General features: G+C 33.0%; 1 protein-coding gene and 2 long non-coding RNA genes across 3 annotated transcripts; all 3 read right to left on the reverse strand.

Annotated features, from left to right (window-relative positions):
* Positions 1–3,373: 3,373 nt before the first annotated feature.
* LOC105319088 (putative tyrosinase-like protein tyr-3) lies at positions 3,374–10,831 on the reverse strand. Its single transcript, XM_034473537.2, has 9 exons — positions 10,666–10,831; positions 9,617–9,724; positions 9,294–9,428; positions 8,712–8,753; positions 8,340–8,456; positions 6,762–6,821; positions 5,210–5,344; positions 4,505–4,577; positions 3,374–3,484 (listed from the first exon to the last, which is right to left on the reverse strand). Exons 1-9 carry the CDS (start codon positions 10,742–10,744, stop codon positions 3,451–3,453), a joined length of 783 nt encoding a protein of 260 aa, XP_034329428.2. The 5' UTR covers positions 10,745–10,831; the 3' UTR covers positions 3,374–3,450.
* Positions 10,832–16,187: 5,356 nt separating this feature from the next.
* Positions 16,188–16,858, reverse strand: LOC136271098 (uncharacterized). The gene is made up of 3 exons (XR_010708925.1): positions 16,632–16,858; positions 16,445–16,517; positions 16,188–16,285 (listed from the first exon to the last, which is right to left on the reverse strand). It is a non-coding gene; the product is annotated as an uncharacterized lncRNA (long non-coding RNA).
* A 25-nt stretch (positions 16,859–16,883) lies between these two features.
* On the reverse strand, positions 16,884–20,553 carry LOC105319089 (uncharacterized). Its single transcript, XR_004602279.2, has 6 exons — positions 20,447–20,553; positions 18,624–18,731; positions 18,335–18,469; positions 18,151–18,192; positions 17,527–17,643; positions 16,884–16,947 (listed from the first exon to the last, which is right to left on the reverse strand). It is a non-coding gene; the product is annotated as an uncharacterized lncRNA (long non-coding RNA).
* Between the last annotated feature and the right edge of the window lie 961 nt (positions 20,554–21,514).

Genomic DNA, 21,514 nt, shown 5'->3' on the forward strand with positions numbered 1-21,514 from the left:
ACTTAATTGCCTTATTTTATACCTGCATGAATCACCGAAGAAAGCATATTGTTTACATTGCCAGAATTGGAGTATTATAAGGAATTAATTTCATCGTTTTCTCGGGTAAGCAATATGGGCCTTTTTAAAGAAAAGATATGTATACACTAGACAAAATTTCTAACGCACCATTTAAAATAAAATGATATTTACATCCTAAAAATTTCTTAAGATGTATTAAATGTTTAAATAGGTGACCTTAATTATAAGTAAGACATTTGAATGCCTAAACGGATAAATGCATGCAATGTTAACCGAAGTGTAACTGTTCTTTAGAAATGCTCAAATCGTGCTCACACTCCTTTGGGAAAAATAAATCTTTACTTTCTTTTTTGCGATCTTATTATTGATGCATGCATTACTAAAACCTCACAAAAAACCCGACGGGGTATGGCGCGTTTGACCACAGAAGAGCGTGGCAGGGCAGTTGGTATGGTCTCTGCTGGGTGCTCCCTTAAATACTCAGTAGGTTAGAATAAAATGTTAATAATTTAACAATTACCGGTGTTATTGGCTAAAACATGATGCAGCATGCTATCAAATAAAAACATTGTCTGTTTAGGTAGACACAGTGTTTAAAAGGCACCACAAGTCAATTGCAAGGTTGTACCGAAAATTTGTACAAACCGGAAGTGTGAGGGACCGAGCAAGAATTCCAAAGTGCCGAGTAAATACTAGGCGACAAGACATACACATCGCATTTATCCGAGCAAATGGAGGCCACACCCTATATTGATATCTGAATCACTTGATGGGGGTGGGGGTACCAATGTTTCATAAACAGTACTCAAAGCAACTGGTCAATAAGTTTGCAACAAATGATGTTTCATTTTCTGTATTATAATAAATTGTTAAAGTAGAATCCTAATCAATCTTTGTTGCGTTCAGATCTAAAATAATCAAAGAAATAGTAAGTGGTGCGTTAGCAATTTTGCCTAGTGTATACAGCAGCTATATTTCTTTTGGGTTGTTTCTACATGTACTACATCAATTTAATGATTGTTATATAATGATAAACTAGAAAAGTCAGCATGATGTTAATCTAAAAAATTAAACAAGTTGCTAAAGAGCAATTTACTCTGGATACATTTTCTATATTTTAGGTGTAGGATTGGAATTGGTGGTGGTATTACTATTACATGTACATTAATAAATTTGTGCAAAAAATATTTGCATTTTGACCTCCCGGCAATCTAATTAAAATTAGATCTTTGATCCGCCCCTAATAGATCCTTTGACAGGTCAAATCCAGTGACCTTTTCAGTCCACCAATCAGCATGCAATTTGTGTAGCGATCTATTAGGAGCGGATCAAAGATCTTATTTTACTGGCACAATGGCTTTGAAAATTAACTTAATATAATTATAAGGATATGGTAAATTAAAAGAAAAAAAATGAAATTTGTGGGCCATTTATATTTTCCTCTGATTTATGTGATGTAATTTGTGAATGCTTGTAAATTTGGTGTGTAATGGGATTAAATGAACGAAATAGTTTTTGTATGAGTTATCTAAAGTGACATTTGTTCTTCCAATTATTCCCCTTTGATTTAACAATACCTGCAACATTGTAAAACTGGGATATCACTTCGTCTGATTCTACCCCAGATGGCATCTTGATAAACTGCCAAGACAGTTGGCACAGTGCGGAACACACATCACGAACAACTCTGCAAGCGGAGGGGGATACCGAAGAGAAAGTGTCCGAAATCAAAGAATAAAAAATTCCACTCGCCAAATATCGAAGGGTTATCAAGACTTAAAAAATGGGATTCAGTGGAGAATTCCATACAGTGTCTCTCTGAATAAAGGGATTTAACAAAGCGGCAATGTACAAAATTGTTTGGGGGCGTAATCTGAAACGTTGGAATACTTCACACTCGACAAATATTCCAGTGGATTTTGTCTGTCAGCAAGACGATAATGGCAAATTCGTTGCCGATGTCTACGACTGCGACGCTGCCGTCTGTTGTTAATCGCCATATTTGAGAATTTATTTTGACTTAAGTTTGCTATGACGGTAACTTAAGTTTTTTCTCAAATTGAGTAAAAAAACGACTTAGGATTTTTTGTGAAACGCAGATATTTGAGTTTTCTCAAATTTGAGAAAAAACTCAGACTTAAGTCTGAGATTTGACTTAAGTTGGTTTTGTGAAATCGGAGCCTAGACTCGGTGTGAATGTCATCCGTCATTTCTTCCGTCACAATGAGGTCTGTGTCGGCTGTCACGAAATCGGTGAAAGTTATTCCCGCGGGCGTCAGTCTTTGTGCGAGTTCTGCCTGCGGAATGTCGTCGTCAGAATCCTCAGCTGAGGATGCTGATAAAGGTACAAAGCTTTAAAGCGTCATCTTCCGCGTTGAAGCCATCGTCGGTATTCAAAGATAACGAGAACCTGGCCTTACTAAAACAGTTGGCAATACAAACACTTCCAACGTTGTCCTAAGCGGCGGCGGCAGAGTGTATGGCTTTGAAAACATTTAACTGGGGTCGACCTTGCTATCAACACACTGAAAATATAACGGGGCTTCTTTAATAAAAACACCTTACACCATATCTATCCATAGCTGGTGTCAATAATACCCGTAGGCCATCTCTGTACATGTACACTTATTTAGGAGACGAGAAGATCATACCAAAATATGTCAGAGAAATAAAAAAAAAATATCTTTTAGAATGTATTTAAAAGCATTGTAAATAATAAAATCAGAACATTAGTACTTCAAATTTCTCTGCGATTTCCTTCTTAGGAATTTTCGATTCTTCATCACATAGTATTTTTTCAAATTTTATACCAGTGATATTACTTTACGTTTCCGTGACGGCGAAGCCATTGTTTTAACGAAGTTTTGCATAGGGGAAAACTTACCTTGAATACTAATCATTGTGACGTTTGTGAATTAAACTCAATTAGAAGAAATAATTTAACCTCTGTAAACTAAACTGATTTTAATAGGCAATATAATCTTGTAAAATAATGTATATTAAACTTAACTATCCTTTACTAGCACAAAAAACCGCTTTCAGTACACACGTTAAATCAAAACAAGCTTACAGGCTATTATTATTGTTGGATTAAACAGAAAAATATTCGCTGTAAACATTGTCAAATTGGTTAATTTTTACGTCTGCGGGACATAAATTCAGTTCGCTATATCCGTAAATTCGTTATATCAGAATCCGTAATGTTATTTAAAAAAAGATTTATTAACAACTTTTCCGGGGACACAAAAATACTTCGTTGTATCCGTAAATTCGCTGTAAATGTGTTCGTAATAAACGAGTTTTAATTTAATATCTAATGAGTTGATATCCTATTGAAAATGCTAAAAATATATTGTATTTTCAGGGTTTTACTTATTTTATTATTAATTTTGTAACAGATCGTATTCTTTTTTTTTCCGATGTTTATATTCAAATCTTCATTTTCAGTTTATTAATAAACGACCTGAAATGCAACAGAAAACGCAAAAAATAAATTGGAAACTGGTGTTATAAATAACAAAAGATAAAAAACTAGAGGTACTGTGAGCAAGCTCACAATTGATACCCCCCGCTAAGAAAAAAATCATAACGCGTGTATTTTTGCTATTATAGAAAATATTGGATGAATCTATTATTCACTGTCCATTTTCTATAAATAACAACTGCTTTATTTTTGAAAACTGTTAATTTTTAGCTTCTAATATTTCCATTAATACAAGACATGACACAGACAGAATTTAGCTTTTTTGAAACAATGACCTTGAACTTTCTCAATTGACCTTGGGTCAAGGTCATGACACACCCTTTAATCATAAGCAATCTTTGTGTGAAGTAAGAACTTCCAATGTTTCCCCATAAGAAAGATATGGACCGGACACGAATTTTGCATTTTTTCTGTCAGTGACCTTGACCTTGCCCAAATGGCCTTGGGTCAAGGTCATGACACACCCTTATGTCATAAGCAATCTTTGTGTGAAGTAAGAACTTCCAATGTTTCTCCATAAGAAAGATATGGACCGGACACGAATTTTGCATTTTTTCTGTCAGTGACCTTGACCTTGCCCAAATGGCCTTAGGTCAAGGTCATAACACACCCTTAGGTCATAAGCAATCTTTGTGTGAAGTAAGAACTTCCAATGTTTCTTCATAAGAAAGATATGGACCGGACACGAATTTTGCACTTTTTCTGCCAGTGACCTTGACCTTGCCCGAATGACCTTGGGTCAAGGTCATGACACACCCTTAGGTCATAAGCAATCTGTGTGTGAAGTAAGAACTTCCAATGTTTCTCCATAAGAAAGATATGGACCGGACACGATTGCACAGACAGACGGACAGACAGACAGACAGACGGACAAAGTGATTCCTATATACCCCAGTTTGCGGGGGGTATAATAACACATTTTTTTAAAAATTATAAAGACAGGTTTACAATGGTCAAACACATATTCAAGATCAGAATATAAAAAAAAGTTCAGCATACCTGATTCTGTTTTTTATGCCACGATTTTGTACTTGCACTATACCGGGGCCTACTGTTCCAACCGGAACAAAACCTTGACCAAGGAAAAAGAACAAGACTTCAATTTGACATTTCTCCTACATGTATAATGTAAAGAGGCATAACAGACACTTCCTGTTTATTTGTATGTATAGTCATACGTATTTAATCTCTTTTTCGTAACAGAAGTGATAATTAAATTGAGTTATAATTGTTATGTGATAATATGTAATATTTATCTCCATTTGCCTGTGGAACTGCATTACATTAATAAGTAATTGATCTTAACAGCAAGCATACTGTGGAAAACGTTAAATCATTTTAAAGATCATGTACTATTTTATAGCTCTTCGTGATGCAGACTTTCTCTTAACGCTAATCATTTTTAAAGTGGGGTATGTTAGATTTATAGATTAGAAATACAATTAACATTTACTTGTAAACAAACAACATTAAGGATTGCTTATTGTGTTAAAACAATTCCAGGGCAAAGTTACTACATCTCGACAGCTCTAGTATTAAACTAATGTCTCGAGGTTATTTAAATTCTACATATTTTAATTAGCCAATTTTTCAGCGTAGCTTTTGTGCACCGTGAATGAATGTTTATTAAATGTGCAACACATTAGCTCTAAGACATGTCACCTTAAAATACTCAATGGAACTAAAGTTCTGCATCTAACTCACCAGACGGTGTACAGATTAAACAGTAGGCGCGGCAATTTTCCTCTGCCCAAGGACGATAGGTTGTACACATTGCGTCATCATAAACGTCACAGTGGGGAAGTTTGTCTACACATGGTATCCCTGGTGTCGCAATAGCTATAACCCAAATGTCGAAGGACATACTATTAACACTCATTATGATAGCATTTCATAGGCATCAATACATGTACCCTGCCGGCACCCAAATTTTAAGCAGTCATAGTTTTATGGGCTAAATAAGTCTGAAGAAGTTTTGGTTACATATATTTTAAAAACGGACAAACCAAAAAAAGACACTCCATAAAAGGCCATTAAGTAATTTCACATTTTGATTTTATTGCGCACATGGTCATTATATTCCAAATAAGTGCTAGTTTATTTATTTATTCAGCACAGAAAAAAATGATTTTTATATCATAAATACAAAACATTTACAAAAAAATCCGAATTTAAATTCAATAAACAAACAAGCTTTTAGAGGTATTTTTTTTCGTGCAGGAGATTTTTTTTAAACTTTAATAACAGAAACAAGCCTTATTAAATTAACTTTAACTTTAATTACACTTTATTCATAACAAACATTGTTAACGTTTGATAGGATTGGAACATATTTTATAGATTATGTGTAACCTGTACAAGTTGATTTTAGAGAGTGTTATATACTTTAAGCATAAAAGTCTGCAAATGTAACCAATATTGAAAAAGACATAAATTTTAAGCCAAATTTTGCATGAGTTTTACCTTTAAAGCCCTCTATCTAAAATTTGACATCACTGAACCCATTTTATTTATTATGGCAATATAATACTGAATACATATCTAAGCAAACTGAATAAATTTCACAAAGTTCTTGATATTCAAAATGCTTTTATTTCAAACCAAGCTAATAAGCTTCATGCACATTTTTTTTTCATAATCTCTCTATTCAATCATATAACTGTTCATAATTGAGAACAATATTTGTTTAAATAATATTGCTTGTTTAAAATACTGAGAGCATTCGCCAATCGGGATGAAGTTGCATTTTAGGTGCATGAAGGTCAAACAAGACATCTATGAGCCAATCTCAATAGTGATTCTCCCGCTCTGATGTGAATATGCAAAATAAGCAAAGTAGACGCTTAACAGGAAGTTGGCATTTGATTGGTACAAAAATATATCCCACGACATGTCATGCCATAACAAGTAGTGTGTTAAAATTTCAAGCATCTGCAAGAAATAGTTGCTGAGAAATTGCGACAGAAATTTTTGTTAAGGAAGGACAGACAGTAGGACACGGACAGACAAACAGACACACAAGGGTAAAACAGTATACCCCCTTCTCCTATATATAATAATTAAATGCGCCGGCCATAACTCAGAGGGATGAAAGCTGACCCCCGTTTTTCTTTCTGTTTTAAAATTTTCTGTTTAGCTTACAATTTCAACGATATACATTCTGGTTACAAAAACTTTGAGGGATGAGATAATTTTTAAAAAATGTAGAATTAAAAATGGTAATATGCTTAGTTGTTTTTTAAAGTAAATAACTTACTTGTGGTGGTGGTCGTGGAGGTGGTGGTCGTCTTAGAATCTGCGGCAAGAAGTTGCTCCGCTATAAAGATAAATATAAGCTAAAAACCTTATTTTGATATTCTACATATATGTAGTATGATTTTTAAATTGTGTATCGCCTTATAGTAGTAATATTTATAATACGTATATATACACAATGTAATTTCCCATCCCATTTTAAGTTTTCTAAATTTGTACACTATGGTTAAAAACAATGGTTGAGGTTAAAATAAAATATCTAAATATACAATGAAGTGTGCACAAACAGCAGGACTACAACAGCACGCAATGAATGTGTTGTAAAATCTGAAATTATTTATTTTATTTATTATATTACTATTATTATATTTTGTTTAACGAGGCTGGGTCTAATTAGTTTTGCCCAAGATTTTCTATTGATATAATTATTATTTTAAAAGAGTAAAAACAAATTGACATATACCACATCGTCTATTTAGGAGGTCATCTCAAAGTTTGTAAATTTTACTTTTTCTAATAAAACATCTGCCTTCAGGACCTGTTTTCTATTCCATCTATGAAATTTATAGCTAAAATGCATCAAATGAAAAATGATTTTTTGAGTTTGTTCAAAAGGGCTTATTAATTGTTTTGTATGCCAAATTTCCCTATTTTTTCAGATAATGGCTATTTTTTTTATCTGACTTAGGCGAAAAAGGTGATCTTTATAATATTATTCAAACTTTCAGACAACTTTAAATAATAAAATTACATTATAATTTCAACTTTTAAGGGTCATAAACTTTAGAAAGGTGATAACTGTCTTATTGTCTTAAACTACATGTAGTAAGCTATATTTTGGGGCGGGGGGATGGTAAGGAAACGTGACAGAGGGCTAGGCTTGGTGAACCCTCTTCACGTTTTCGACCTTAGCCCAAATACAGCTTTAACCTCAAGATATTTATGTTTATCAATTTTACGCCTCAAACGAACAATTTTTGACAAATTTCGATAAAAATCTGTAGTTAAACCATAATGGCATGACGTCATCCTAGCAAAAACTTTAAAGACTGACGTTATTGTCGTACGAGACATTGCAAATTAAACGCCAAGCGAAAGCTTGCGTACTCGGACTTTACTCGGAAATATAAGCAATTTAACATAAATTCCACTATTTCCCAAAAGAATCTTTTAAAAAACAAAATTTTTAAAAAAATGTCGGTTGTCATGCACGATTTCAAGCAATATAAGCTGTTCTTTTTAGAATTTTATTTTGCTGCAAAAACCTGCTAGTATGATAAGTCTGCATGTACCTTAAATTCTTATGATAAAAAGATGTAAAAAATTCATTATTTTTGTCAGAGGAAAGTTTTCTCCTTTAAGAAATATAAAACGAATCAATTTTTGTACAGTATGACTATAATTCAATTTTGCTTTCCCCACAAAAACATGGCTGACAGAAACTTAAAAAAACCATGATATTTTTGGTCATTTTAGGAGAAAATAAGATTTTCGAAAAAAAAGTTTCAGCATGAAAAATTGCAGCTCATATTGCTATAAATACATGTTATACTAAAATACCTAAATAGTTAAAACTTACGAGTACAAAATCTACAGTAATAGCGGCAGTTGTCCTGTGCCCAAGGTTTAAAGTTCGTGCACGCTTTCTGACCGTACCGGGGACAATTATCGAGTTTGTTGACGCAGGCAGGAGGTGCTGCAAAACAAATAATTACTAGGCTTTGTTTGAATTTAAAAACACAGCTAAAATGTGTATGTGTTTGACAGTAAAAGACCGTTAGAATCGTCTACAGTGAATAAGATATTAAATTAAATACAATTCTTCGTAAAGAATGAGTTTTATGTTTTATTTTAATCATTATGCACTATATGATCACTTAATATATATTAATATCACTGCTCCCTTTCATGTTTTCTTTCAGGTTAAAAGAAGAAAATTAAGTTTACTCACGTAGCGTTGTTGTTTTGGAATCGGCGATTGCTATTTGCTCATCTAAGACCATCAAAAGTTTCATTTTTACAATTTGTTAATAAACAGGAATTGCACTTTAAATATTAGGTACCGATCATACCCAATTTAACACAATAGTTAACCCCAAGTAAACCCGGGTTTACTTTCCAGGTTTACTTTTTTAAAAATTTGTGTCCATTTGTTGTTTACTTTGGATCCACTAAGCGTTCACTTTGAATTTACCCGCGGTTTGCATTCGGAGTCCTCTTTAAAAATTGAGATGTGAAGCAGACCCGTTTTTTGTCTAATTATCTTACTGTCTGTAATTCCCACCCCTTCTATATTAAGAATACTGGTACACAAGTAGCGTCTGCCCCCGGGATCTACTTCTCATCAAGGTTTACTCTCTGGGTGTTTTCTTTGCGTATATTCTGGGTCTGCTCTAGTAAACCCGGAGTAAGCCCCGAAAATACACCAAGTGTTTTGCACGGGGTTTTTTTCTGTTGGGTTAGGTCTGATCGGCACTTTACATGCAATTCAAAAACGGAATTTTTCTATTTGCTAGCTAAAAAGAATTTTTACCTGTACATTGCCTACAAAAGTACCGACAATTTGCTAGAACCCATGGGGCATACTTAGGATCAGTGCATACTTGTTTTCCAAAGCTCTGACAATTATCTAGTTTGTCGACACAAGGAACCGGTGTTGTTGGTGGACCTATAATGCATACAAACGTGTATATTTCCTAAACGATAGATCTGTATATGCATCTACCATTATAGTTAAATGACATTATAAATGACTTGTGATCGATATATTTACAATATTTCAAGTTTTTTATAAGATTTTTCACTTAACAAAGGCACATGGATGGCGTTTTTTTTTGTTAAATTTATTAATCTTACCAACGCAGAATCCACAGTAAGCCAAACAATTGTCACGTGCCCATGGTTCGTAGGTTGTGCAGGCGGACCGACCATACTGGGAGCAGTTGTCTATCTTATCTCTGCACACTGAGAAGGAAATATAATACAAGTTGGTTTACACCGGAGGCATACGACAAAATATCTCAATTGTTCATCCTAAATAAATTGTTTTTTATATGTTTGTATCACTTTACTTTTACCACACACTTTGCATTGTGATACAACAAAAGAGATTGAAGTAGTTTGATTAATGTTTTCAAAGCACTAGTAAGGCATTTCTAATAGTCCACAGCCAATCAAAATTTGAGTATCAGTAATCAAGTTACATGCTGGATATATAGCTTACAATTCCTTTTTCTATGTTTACAATAACCATAACATGTTTTTGTTTAAATTTTAACTCTTGAAAGGTTTAGACCTAAAACAAATGTGACAAACGCCAAGAACTGTACCAAATACGTGTGCATTACGTATTTGCAAATAGAAAAAATAGCTTGATAAAGAAATTTTACCAATATATATTAAACAATGACAACGAAAATAATTTATGAAATTAAAGAAAACACTGACATTTCCCAAGAATCATACTGATTGACATTGAACAAATTTCAGATGTTTCATTTATGACTCATACAAATGATGTGTACAAAACATATTCAATGCAATCTTTAAAATGGCGTCTCATTTCCATGTGGGTACTTTTTAGTATATCAGCTAATATATCGTACCAGCGGCCGATAATGAGCTATTCGATTTGAAGTACATTTGACTATTAAGGTAAAAAAATAAAAAACCAGTAAATTGTAGCAGCCAGCACGCCATTTTTTGTGGGACAACATATTATGACTTAATCGTGTAAGTTCAATTGAAATGCTTTATTTAGGTAACGATACACGCTGATATTTCAAAAGTAACTTAAAATTAGATTTTATTTTTAAAAAAACCCCACCTTACTCGAAATGCCTGTACAAAAAGCGTTTATTTGACCGAATATGTCTTATTTTAATATAAGATAGTATGGATCTTACCTGAAACGTCTAACGCCTGTGCATTTAATTGGCCAACAGCAACTAAACATGTGACAAAGAGAACAATGAAGGGAATCATTGTCCCGATTGATTTTCACTTGTATTATGTTCTACAGTGTGCCGTAATTTAAGTGTTAGAGTACGGTGTCTTATATTTTGTTATCGTAAATGACCTAGAGTTCCTCCGATTCCTAAATTGAGATAATAAGTACTGTGTTTCCCTTTCACCCACTGCAAATGGGTTTCTAATCAATAACAATGTATCTAATAGTACATTGTGGGGGTTGAGAAAGCTTTTATATTTGTGTTGACTATAACTAAGAAATTCGAATCAACTGATTGAATGCCATTAAACATGCTCTTGAAAATGCTACATATACCATTACATTTCACGTCGTGTTATCAATTTAATTAAATATTATCACAGTTAAGTAATTCTAACATAATTTGTAAATAACAGCTCATGAAGTGAGCTGAGCAGAATTTTGTATTGATTGTTTTCATGCATTTTTTCTTTTCATTAAGTTCAGATTATATACAGTTATTACTTACTCAATTGCAAATGACTAATAAACCAATGGATGTTTAAATGTTACATGTAGCTGTATATCTCAATATGAATTAAAATAAATAAATAAGATTTTCTTATATATTTTTTTAATAACCCCCCCCCCCCCCCCCCCCCCCCCCCCCGATTGCCAAGCTGATAATGAGTTGCTTTTTTTTTTACATGCAAAATTGTATTTTATATGTAAATCAATGAACATTAAAACTGGAAGATGGTCAGATATAGAACTGAACGTACCTTCTTTCAAACTACGATATTTATTTACATTGTTGAAAAAATGACCTATTACACAGAATACAATTTAATGGTGTCTTAGTCTGCTAAAAAATTTAACCAGACCACAACACTGGAAAGTTATTCAAATGACAACATATATTATTCCGAAGGTTAAAATCTGTGAGGGCTTTATTTTGGTTTACATTAGGCAATTCTTTATCATAGAAACTGGCATTTCTTTATTATTCAATGCGTATACGCGAACTGAAATATATACAAGCACCTATCAAATTATGCCAAAAAACAATGCTCAGTACTATGAAGTAATAGTCACAATGTTCACATAATTTTGGAAATACATCACTCTAGATGAAGGAGATGTGAGGCAGCATCTGCATAGTTCATCAATTGGATATGTTCACGGCGTAGTCTTTCTTTCAGGTCATTAATTCATCGGTCTAATTGTATGTACGTCCTTTACTTGGGACGCACTACGCCACCTGCCGCAAGCTAGATCATCTTTGCTTCATTGGCTGCTTGTTCCTTTTGAAAAAAAAACTGGATAAACATGCACACATTTGGTGAAGGCGCCGACACATACTGTTACATTTATGATGCCACTCTGCAACTGCGTTTGTTGATCGTGGTCCATCGCTGTTAAAATGGTTCCAGTTCATCAGATGGCCTTCAACCTAGGTGTCTGTCACGTAGTCTTTAAAATGCGACACATCTTGGCGGTCATCGTCGTTAGCCTCTAGCGCCTCCAACCACACATCTTTGACCTGTTCTTCAGGTAGTAAAGGAAGAACAGCCCCTCTTCTTACTAGCTATATATATATATATATAGAGGCGGAAGAAGTCATTAACCTCATGGAATTGCACTGCCAATCCACAAGATTGTACCTTCCTCCATATACCCAGCATATTGTGGAAAAACATCCTCTGATTATTGTCTCAGACTAATTTTTCGTGGTGAAATATGGATGATTATTTGGAAGATGAGGACAGGTTTGATATTATATAAAGATTGTTTAGAGGAGAATAATTGTAAGAGAAAAATTTGATCCCATTTTTTATTATATATCATCATGCTAAGACTTCGACTAGGCAGACAAGCTGCTTTGTTGATTTTATATAAAATGATACAAATTTAGACAGAGGAATTATTAATTATCAATTTGTCGTTATCTTTTTTGAATTGCAATTGAAGTTTTTTTTCATAATTGAATGGGGAATACTTTAGACTGCACAGATGTACAGAATCATATGTAAACAAACGGTCTGAGAGTATTGCATGAGCAATACACATCCCCTACCGGTTTGTATTATTCTATGAAAGCTTCTATTTCAAAACTATTATAAACGAGATGTTATGCTTTAACCAGAAATAAAAGAACAGAGAAAATTCAAACTATATAATTGATATAGAAATTAAATAAAAAATGGGTAAAGTATTACTCTTTATTTCTTTTATCTCTAGTAATTTCGCCAAGTCCACTGAGTATTTGCTGGTAAAAATTTGTGAAAACAATGCACTATTATGCAGAATATCATTTCTTAGTCTTCTGTACCCCGAATCAACAGAACAACCCGATAACGAACCCGATTGTAATAATATAAAAACCCTGTCAATTAAACTTACAACACAATGCTTGACACTATTTTACAGAACTAATTTGTTTGTTAGAAACAATAAAAGGAATGGTACGAGTAACGCACGATATTATTACTAACTACATACTATCTTCGTTTATTCAATACACGCCGAATCCGATAACAAACCCGAACATTAAAAAATTGGAATATAGAAATTTTTTTTCCATAATATGTCAACCAGACGCTACAAAAGTGTAAACTTGATCTGTAGTTCATTTTGAATCTGTTAAGCAAATTTCATATTATTCCTCAAACGCATAAAGAAAAAAGTATGGAAAGCTGAATAGGGACAGACAGACGGAAACAGAGGAAAGCTATATTCTCCTCCGGTGAAACCGGTAAGGGATTAATAAGAACGTTTTGCTGACAAAAAACGGCAATGTACAATACTAGTATGTTTCCTTCTGGACATGAGTTTGCGAACTGCAAGAGCATTTATGCAACGAGGAAGCAATATCTGGTGTTGTTGGATTTATAGATTGTAACCATTATCCCAGGAAGGGATTATATTTCTATTAATGAGCGGGAAATAAGTGACCATGAACTTAAACTTATCTATGCGGTGTACGATTGCCTGGCAAACCGCATGGCAGTTGCTTTTGTGAAAGTTTCATTATTTGTGTGAAGTTTGAGCGCAGAGAAATAAGATAATGGAAAGTTGCTAGGTGACAATAGAAACTCCTCACTTGTAATACTTGTACTAGGGACGGAAGATTTAAGATAGTGTATTAGAGTGCACCGGAGCAAATTTTTATTTCAGTTTGTTCCTTGATTTCAGATGGCATAACGAGAATTCCACTCGGGAGCCGTTTGCCATATAACTCTGACAAATTATATCATATATTAGAGGCTTGTTCAGCAGACTGAAGACTCGCGATACTATTTGTGTGCAAAAGAAATTAGCCACCTGAACGCACCGCAAGCGCTAGTTCTGATAAAAAAATGTCCTATATTTCATTAAGGCCATGTAGAATTTTAAAAATTTACAGTTATCTATTTTTACATGTGTAATTGATTATCAAGAATATACGATCATTTCAGTTTTCATGTTTGTGTTTTGTTTACGTCGACAGCAAAACAGCAAAACTACATACAAAGAAGCAAAAAAAAATGTTGAAGAAATTGAAAAAAAAGAAGGACAAGAATCGGGCAGTTGTTTGTCTCTCGATAAACAAGACAAAAACAATGGATACACTATCGTGTACACGTGCATCTAACGCCGTGGCTAGGATTGGTATATACTGTAATGAAAAACGTTATCAATGTGCAGTTTGTGTAAGCCTTTCCCTCTTTAGGACCGCCAAACTCACAATTGCACAGGTTCTTATCCGAGACACTTTATAAACATCAAGTTTGATTTTTTTAAGATGATTCGTAAACAATGCATGATATGAGGGACTTAGATCTAATACTATGCCTAATACATTAAAGTGTGTTGAACGATTCTATAGTTTTTATAGCAATTGTTTAGGATTGAAGAAAAAACATCTAATGTGATGTTTATAATTTTCATCGCATACCATATATTTGTATGAATTCGAAAAGAAGCTCACCAAAGAATAATGTTCTTAATTTTATCTTAAAACCCAGACATCTGTTTGCTATGGAGGTACATGTACATGTAACTAGGCCCGATTCAATTTAAAGCTTATTTTATTTTTTTCTACAAATGTCCTCTGATTTTAATATTGTTTTTTATGTTTCATTTACCTGTGTAGAGATAAATGTACCAGTGAGTCGATATCAAACAAAAATTATGAATATCAAGGTAATTACTTAACTGTTAAAGAATGTCGGACAATATGTCTAACAAGATGCTTTACAGAAGTATTTATTCACTGTATATCGCTTGTAGCTGACATTAGAATATTGATTATCCATTATTAATTTCAATTCAATTTTGACCATATCCCTCTAAAATATAAGTCCATTTTCAGAGTCTTCTGTAATGGTAAATAAGTTGTACGGCTACTTGACATGACCGAGCCCACCAGAAAATAAACAGGGATGCATTTAAGGTGGTATGGGGCATTTGTCGATATTAATGTGGATGAAAGTACATTAATTATCATTAAAATATTCTTACCGGTTTAAAATTTTCAAATGCTTTACCAAAATATACGTTTTCAAAATCTTTAGAAATGTAAAGATTTTGAAATCCTTAGCGGCATTCGAACAAATGTTCTACAGATTCTAAGTGAACCCTCAAACTTACTGCACTTCTCTTTCCTTAATTAGGGCCCACTCAGTATGTCCGTCTCTTTGTCTGCCCGTCCGTCTTTTTGTCCGAGATCGATTTTCCGGAGCATATCTTATCTCCCTTTGGCCCAGTCTGGCTCATACTTCACCAATATAGTCTATGGTTAAAAGATGTGCAGTGAACTTGAATGAAGTTTGTAGATAAGAGGTTAAGAAGCCTCTTTCTACATGTATAACATGGCAGACTCTACGAAAGAAATGGACACTTCAGCAACTGAAAGTGGACTACCAGCAAGACTAAATCAATGAAAGTACCTCCAAAAGACATTACCAACATTATAAACAAATCAAGTTTTCGGAGATGACATGAGGATAGTGGCTTCCCTTTGCAGCAAGTGCCGACGATAAAAGATGGATTATTGAATGAAGATTAGCAAACAATAACTGACAATATGTCCCACTCCTTTCGAAACGCGATCTCTTAGCTAATCTATCTGATATTTCGAATTAATTTCACGTGTAATCTTCTCGGCACCACATTGTATATTCTCGTGTCTTCACGAAATCAATAATTTATGGATATAGCATCAGTGAGCATGTATAATCGTGCATGTAATACGGAGAATGATGATTTCTACACGTATAAAATTTTCCACCATTCCGTGGATTAAAATAAAATTTTACTTGAGACATGCTTTTGTTAACCATTTTTTTTAAGAGAACATTTGGATACTTTTTAATCTTTATTAAATTTTCATTCACGTGGCAATTTCTATGTGTTTTCTGGTTGGAACTTTACAAAAAAACAATAAATTAGGTTCGATTTTAAGTTTACAATTGTTTTTTCAGTTTGCAAATTTACATGTTCTATTAAAAAACGGTGTAAATAAAATATTTATTAAGTTTGCCTTAATGTACATAAGCTAGTTTTCTTCTTACATAGATGTGTTTTATCTTCAATTCAGTTTTCTCAGATAGGACCTGATAGTAAAAAAAATAAAAAATTAAAGGCAAATCGTGTGAAAAAAGGACAAAAATACTAAAAACAAATTATACCTGATTAAACAATTCCCTATCTTTAAACTACTGTCTGACAACTTTCATATTTGAGTAGCAATAAAAATAGAAAATCTATTGTACCTGTTTTTTCTTTCCTTGGTCCGCTTATTTACTGGGATTGAGCCGGGACCCACGCTCCCTAATGTTACAAACTCTACAATAAACAAAAATACAACTTTGTAGTCGAACGTAAATTTTTTTTATATTTTCAACAAAGATTTTCATTTTGATACCTTACAATTTACCAAATATCCAAGAATTTCGTCACCTAAAGGTTTGCAGAATCGACAGTAGGCACGGCAGTTAACCTCTGCCCAAGATGGATATGTTGTGCATATGTCGTCACCATAAACGTCACAATGGGGGAGGTTGTCCTTGCATGGAATAGCTGGCGTTCCAATTGCTTTAAGTTTAAATTGTAACGGGTATATACATGTTCAAAGACCATGATATTGCACTTACAAACGCGCAAAGGAATTTAAATCAAAGAGGAGTAAAAAAAACCTATGTATACTGCTCTGTTGTAAGAAACTACTTACTCGTGGTGGGGGTGGTCTTAGAATCCGCAATAAGAAGTTGTTCCTCTGACGAAAATAGAAAAAATCAATACATTAGCGATACTGGCACAGCAAAAAAAAACCAAAAAAAACAAATGGCCTTAAAGGGACTTGGACACAATTTTATCTCAAATTCAAAATTTTATTTTTCCAATTTTGATGTTTAGAATGGTAAATATTGGTACTTTTAATGCTTTATCAAAATTTGAAAATCAAATACTGAGTTATAAGCAAGATACAGCGTATGGAATTCTTTGTTTTGTAAACAACGCTCGAGCCTTGTTATGGTTTACATATGACATTATGTTTTATTGGAATTAGTCTTTATCAATTTATTTTTTTCAGTTTACCTGGTTTGCCACGCGTCATTTCGTCAAAGAAGTAGTAATGCTACACTTGTAACCCTTTACATTATTTGTAAACAAATATAAGACTCGAGCTTTGTTTACGTAACAATAACGTTTTACCTATCTATCTCTTTTTTGGTCAATCATTCAAAATGAGCAAGTTAACAATTTTATACATAAAATAAGAAAAAGAAAATTTAGATCTAAAATGGTGACCAAGTCCCTTTAATAACAATAGTGCGAACTTGTTAGAACTTACGAGTACACAAGCGACAGTAATAGCGGCAATTTTCCTGTGCCCATCGTTTATAGGTCGTACACACGTCCTGGCTGTATCGAACACAAGTATCGACTTTGTCAACACAAAGTGGAGGTGCTGCAAAAAACATTATAGCCACTTAATGCCCAATGATGCGGTGCTTTCTTTGACGTTTCTTGATCGATGTATCGCAATCAGATGTGATATTTTCGTTATCGCATATATATATATATTTATATATATATATGTAATATTTCTGAATATATAAGTAACGGCCTCTATACCTCAGTGGTCAACTCAAAACAGATGCATTTTACAATTTCTCTTCGGCCAAACAATAAATCACCCCTCCTCACTTAACAAATGAATAAAAACGTACGTTACAATGTATTTCTACAAGATAAACAATAATCACTTTCCAGCAATATAGAAATGTAATGGAAAAAGATTACATCCGTTAATCATACAAAACCAAATTGGTATTAACCAAATAAATTAACGTTATCCGTACCATATATGCTAAATCAGAAATGAAACCTTGCCTTTAATAAAATACAGACCTTATTTAAAATAAAATACAAAATATTCTTTTATTATCTTATTTTTAACCTAAAGTCTACTCACGTAAAGTTGTTGTCTTGGAATCTGCGTTCGCTAGTTGCTCATCTGTTATAATCAAGATTTAATTTTTACTTTATTAAAATGTTTTATCAGTTACAAAAATTGGTACAGATGTATATGTATACTATAGTACATGACAAATTAAATTGATGGACAGAATCTTGGTAATTCAAATATTTATTCTCACCTGAGCACTGCCTGCAAAAGTAGCGACAGTTTTCGAGTACCCATGCGATATACCTAGGTTCACTGCAGACATTTTGTCCATAGCTCTCACAATCATCTATTTTGTCCGCACAAGGTAACGGGGTGGTTGATGGAGCTATGATGCGTACAAATCAAATATTTTTTTTTCTTTACTATGTAGCTTTTATTGTGTATTAAATGACAAATGATTAAATAAATATACAGAATGAAATATTACGCATTGTTCAATTTCAGTATGCCTCAAAATAGATGAGTTTTTTTAATCGTACCTATGCAGAATCCACAGTACGCCGAACAATGGTCACGTGCCCAGGGTTGGTAGGTTGTACACACGGTAAGGCCATACTCTGAACAGTTGTCTATCTTATCTTGGCAGACTGTACATTTAGGAAATGTAATATGATAAGAAAGATCAAAAGGACAAATAACCAAAGCAAACTGTTCTATGAAGAAAATAATGTTAGTATTTTAAAGTGCGCTGAAATATTTTATTGATCATTTTAGGTCCACATCTTTAAAATACTTAATACATTTAACATAGTACAGTTAAACTGTTCATTTGCAAAATACCCCCTTCTTCGTTTTCATTTTATTTCAATTTCCTAAATCGTATTATCATTTTATTATTTCCTATGTATTATCTATTACAATAGCAATATAATAGATGAAGAAACATTACTACAATACATATGTATTGCAGATACATTGGTAAAATGTGATTACGGTAGTCCATCCATAACAATCACATTTCATATCTAATAGATTGCAAGTTCGATCACTAAAATCTTGGTGTGATTTTAAGCGGTTTATTGAATAATGAAGAATCCCCTCTGAAATTAAAATAAATATTGAATATTAACAAATTTATCAAATTGTTTAATGTTTTAGTTATGGATGGACGACCTTAAATACATGTATTCAATGTATAATGAAAGGGGTATTAAGCCATTTTGACTTATATTAGTAACTTATTCATTTTAATTCATATACTAGTATAGCTTAAAAGAAATCTTATTCATATAATCTCCAAGAGATTTCTATAAACTTCTAGTTATTCTTACTACATTAGTATAACATGCGCTGTACAAAGACTTCAGTGAAAGTTTCAAGGTGCAATTAATTGGTCAATCTCTGAAAACTCCTTTGATTTTATATTCATAATTTTATATTGAGTTTTTTTTATTTGATAACATCTTCAAAATTATATCGTCATTAATGTATTGACCATTCATTTATTTTATATAATCATCTTTTTTATTTAAACTCTACACTAGTTGTTTTGTATTCAATGCGTCTGACCAAAATGCAAAAGTCGTGACCTAAGTACTCTGATTTGAATTCTCTTCTTTTGATTTTTTCAAAACCTTATTCATATATTTTTTTTTGTTTTGCTATTACAAGTTTGCACCATAATAAAACATGCGCTGTCCAGAGCCTTGGGTATAAATTTCAAGGTCCAGTTAGTCAATTACTGAAAATTCCTTTGATTTTTTCATCAGAATTCTATATTTGAATATTTTTATTTGATACCATCTTCAAAACTATAACGTGATTAAATGTATTGGACCAGTCATTTATTAGATACTTACATATTTTGAACCTTAAATCGAATCCACGTAATAAGTGGTCATTATATGAAACTATGCATTCGGAGTTTGTACGGTCCTTTTTTTTAAACATCTTTTTATCTAAACTCTACATTAGCAATTTTTTTTCATTGTATCTGAACAAAATGGTTTAAGTTGTGACCTATGGACTCTTATCGTGACATTCTGTTCCATTTAGTGTTTTTTTTTAACTTTCCACATGCATTTTTTTTTGTTTTGTAATATCAAGTTTGTACCCTGATAAAATCCTTGGGTTTATTCTAAACAAGTTACTTTGAAGGATTTTGGGACGACATGATGACCTAACTTTATATAAACCCAAAAGTTCTCTTTTTTAAGTATCATAGTAACATCATATAATGTAATTTGAAAATATTAACAAATTTACAAAAATATTCTTTTACTCTACTCTCTGGAAGACTACTTGTAGTAAACATTTAAACTGTTTTCCTAGACAAATCTCGATTAGAGCGTACTTATCTTACCTGCACCGCCCAGTGTCTGTGCGTTTAAACGTACAATACCGAACAGAGAACAGATTACAAGAGAGATAGACATTGTCATTCACCGATTCGATGTGCCTATAAGGGACCATAATTTAAGTGTTACAGTATAGTGGCATATATTTTGTTATCGTAATGACCTATAGCTACAGTGCTCTGATTCCTACATGTAGATAGGGAGTGTTGTGTTTGTACTCACCCACTCCAAACGTATTTATATTCCACACGCCTTAATCAACAAGACAATCCCAAGTTATAAAGACAAATTACACATGCCTTGGTGGAATGCTTTAAAGACATTTGTCTTTATTGAAAATTCAAAGTACAAATAACAAAAAAAAATTAAATGTTAGCATAATGTAGAAAATAATTTAGGAAAAAGCTACATCTGGGATACTTCCAAAACACTAAGGATTAAACTTAATTAATTAAAATTGTCACTAGCAATGTGAGCTCCCAAAATTTCAAGTTAAGGAGCCCACAGCCAAACATGTTAGTCCACATACTAATTATTGTAATTTGCTACATGAGGGAAAATGTAAACAACAAACAACGTTACGTTTTTAATCCATGTATTATGACTATTCTTTTCCAGCTCTTGTTTAGTCTTCATTTTGTTACTCAGCAAAGTATCTGAAATTGATTCAGCGTCTGATTCAATGTCTCTAGAGTCTTCCTCAAAATTCGTTTAAAGTTTTTCAGCCTGCTGCACAAGCTCTACTTCAGGTTGTTCATCAATTTTAATTTCATCTTCAAATGTTTCAATGCTTTGTGACTTCTTAGTGTCTGTGCTCTTTGTTTATTCTTTGGCATAAATGGTTTGTAAGTGGTCGCCTGCTTTTTAGAGATGTTGTGTTCCACACCGTGACGGCATCATCAGGATTGAAAACGGCTTTGGATGGTGAAAGTAGTTAAATGATTATGCTCTGGTTGAGGAGTTCATTTCCCATCTTACCTCTAAAATTTGTCTTTATCAATTTTAGCAGAGAAAATCATCTCTCTGCCTCTGCACTTCAGGTGAATGTGACAAAAATCAATATTTTCAAGAAT

Source organism: Magallana gigas, chromosome 8, assembly GCF_963853765.1.
Source record: "Magallana gigas chromosome 8, xbMagGiga1.1, whole genome shotgun sequence".
In the NCBI taxonomy this organism is placed as follows: domain Eukaryota; kingdom Metazoa; phylum Mollusca; class Bivalvia; order Ostreida; family Ostreidae; genus Magallana; species Magallana gigas.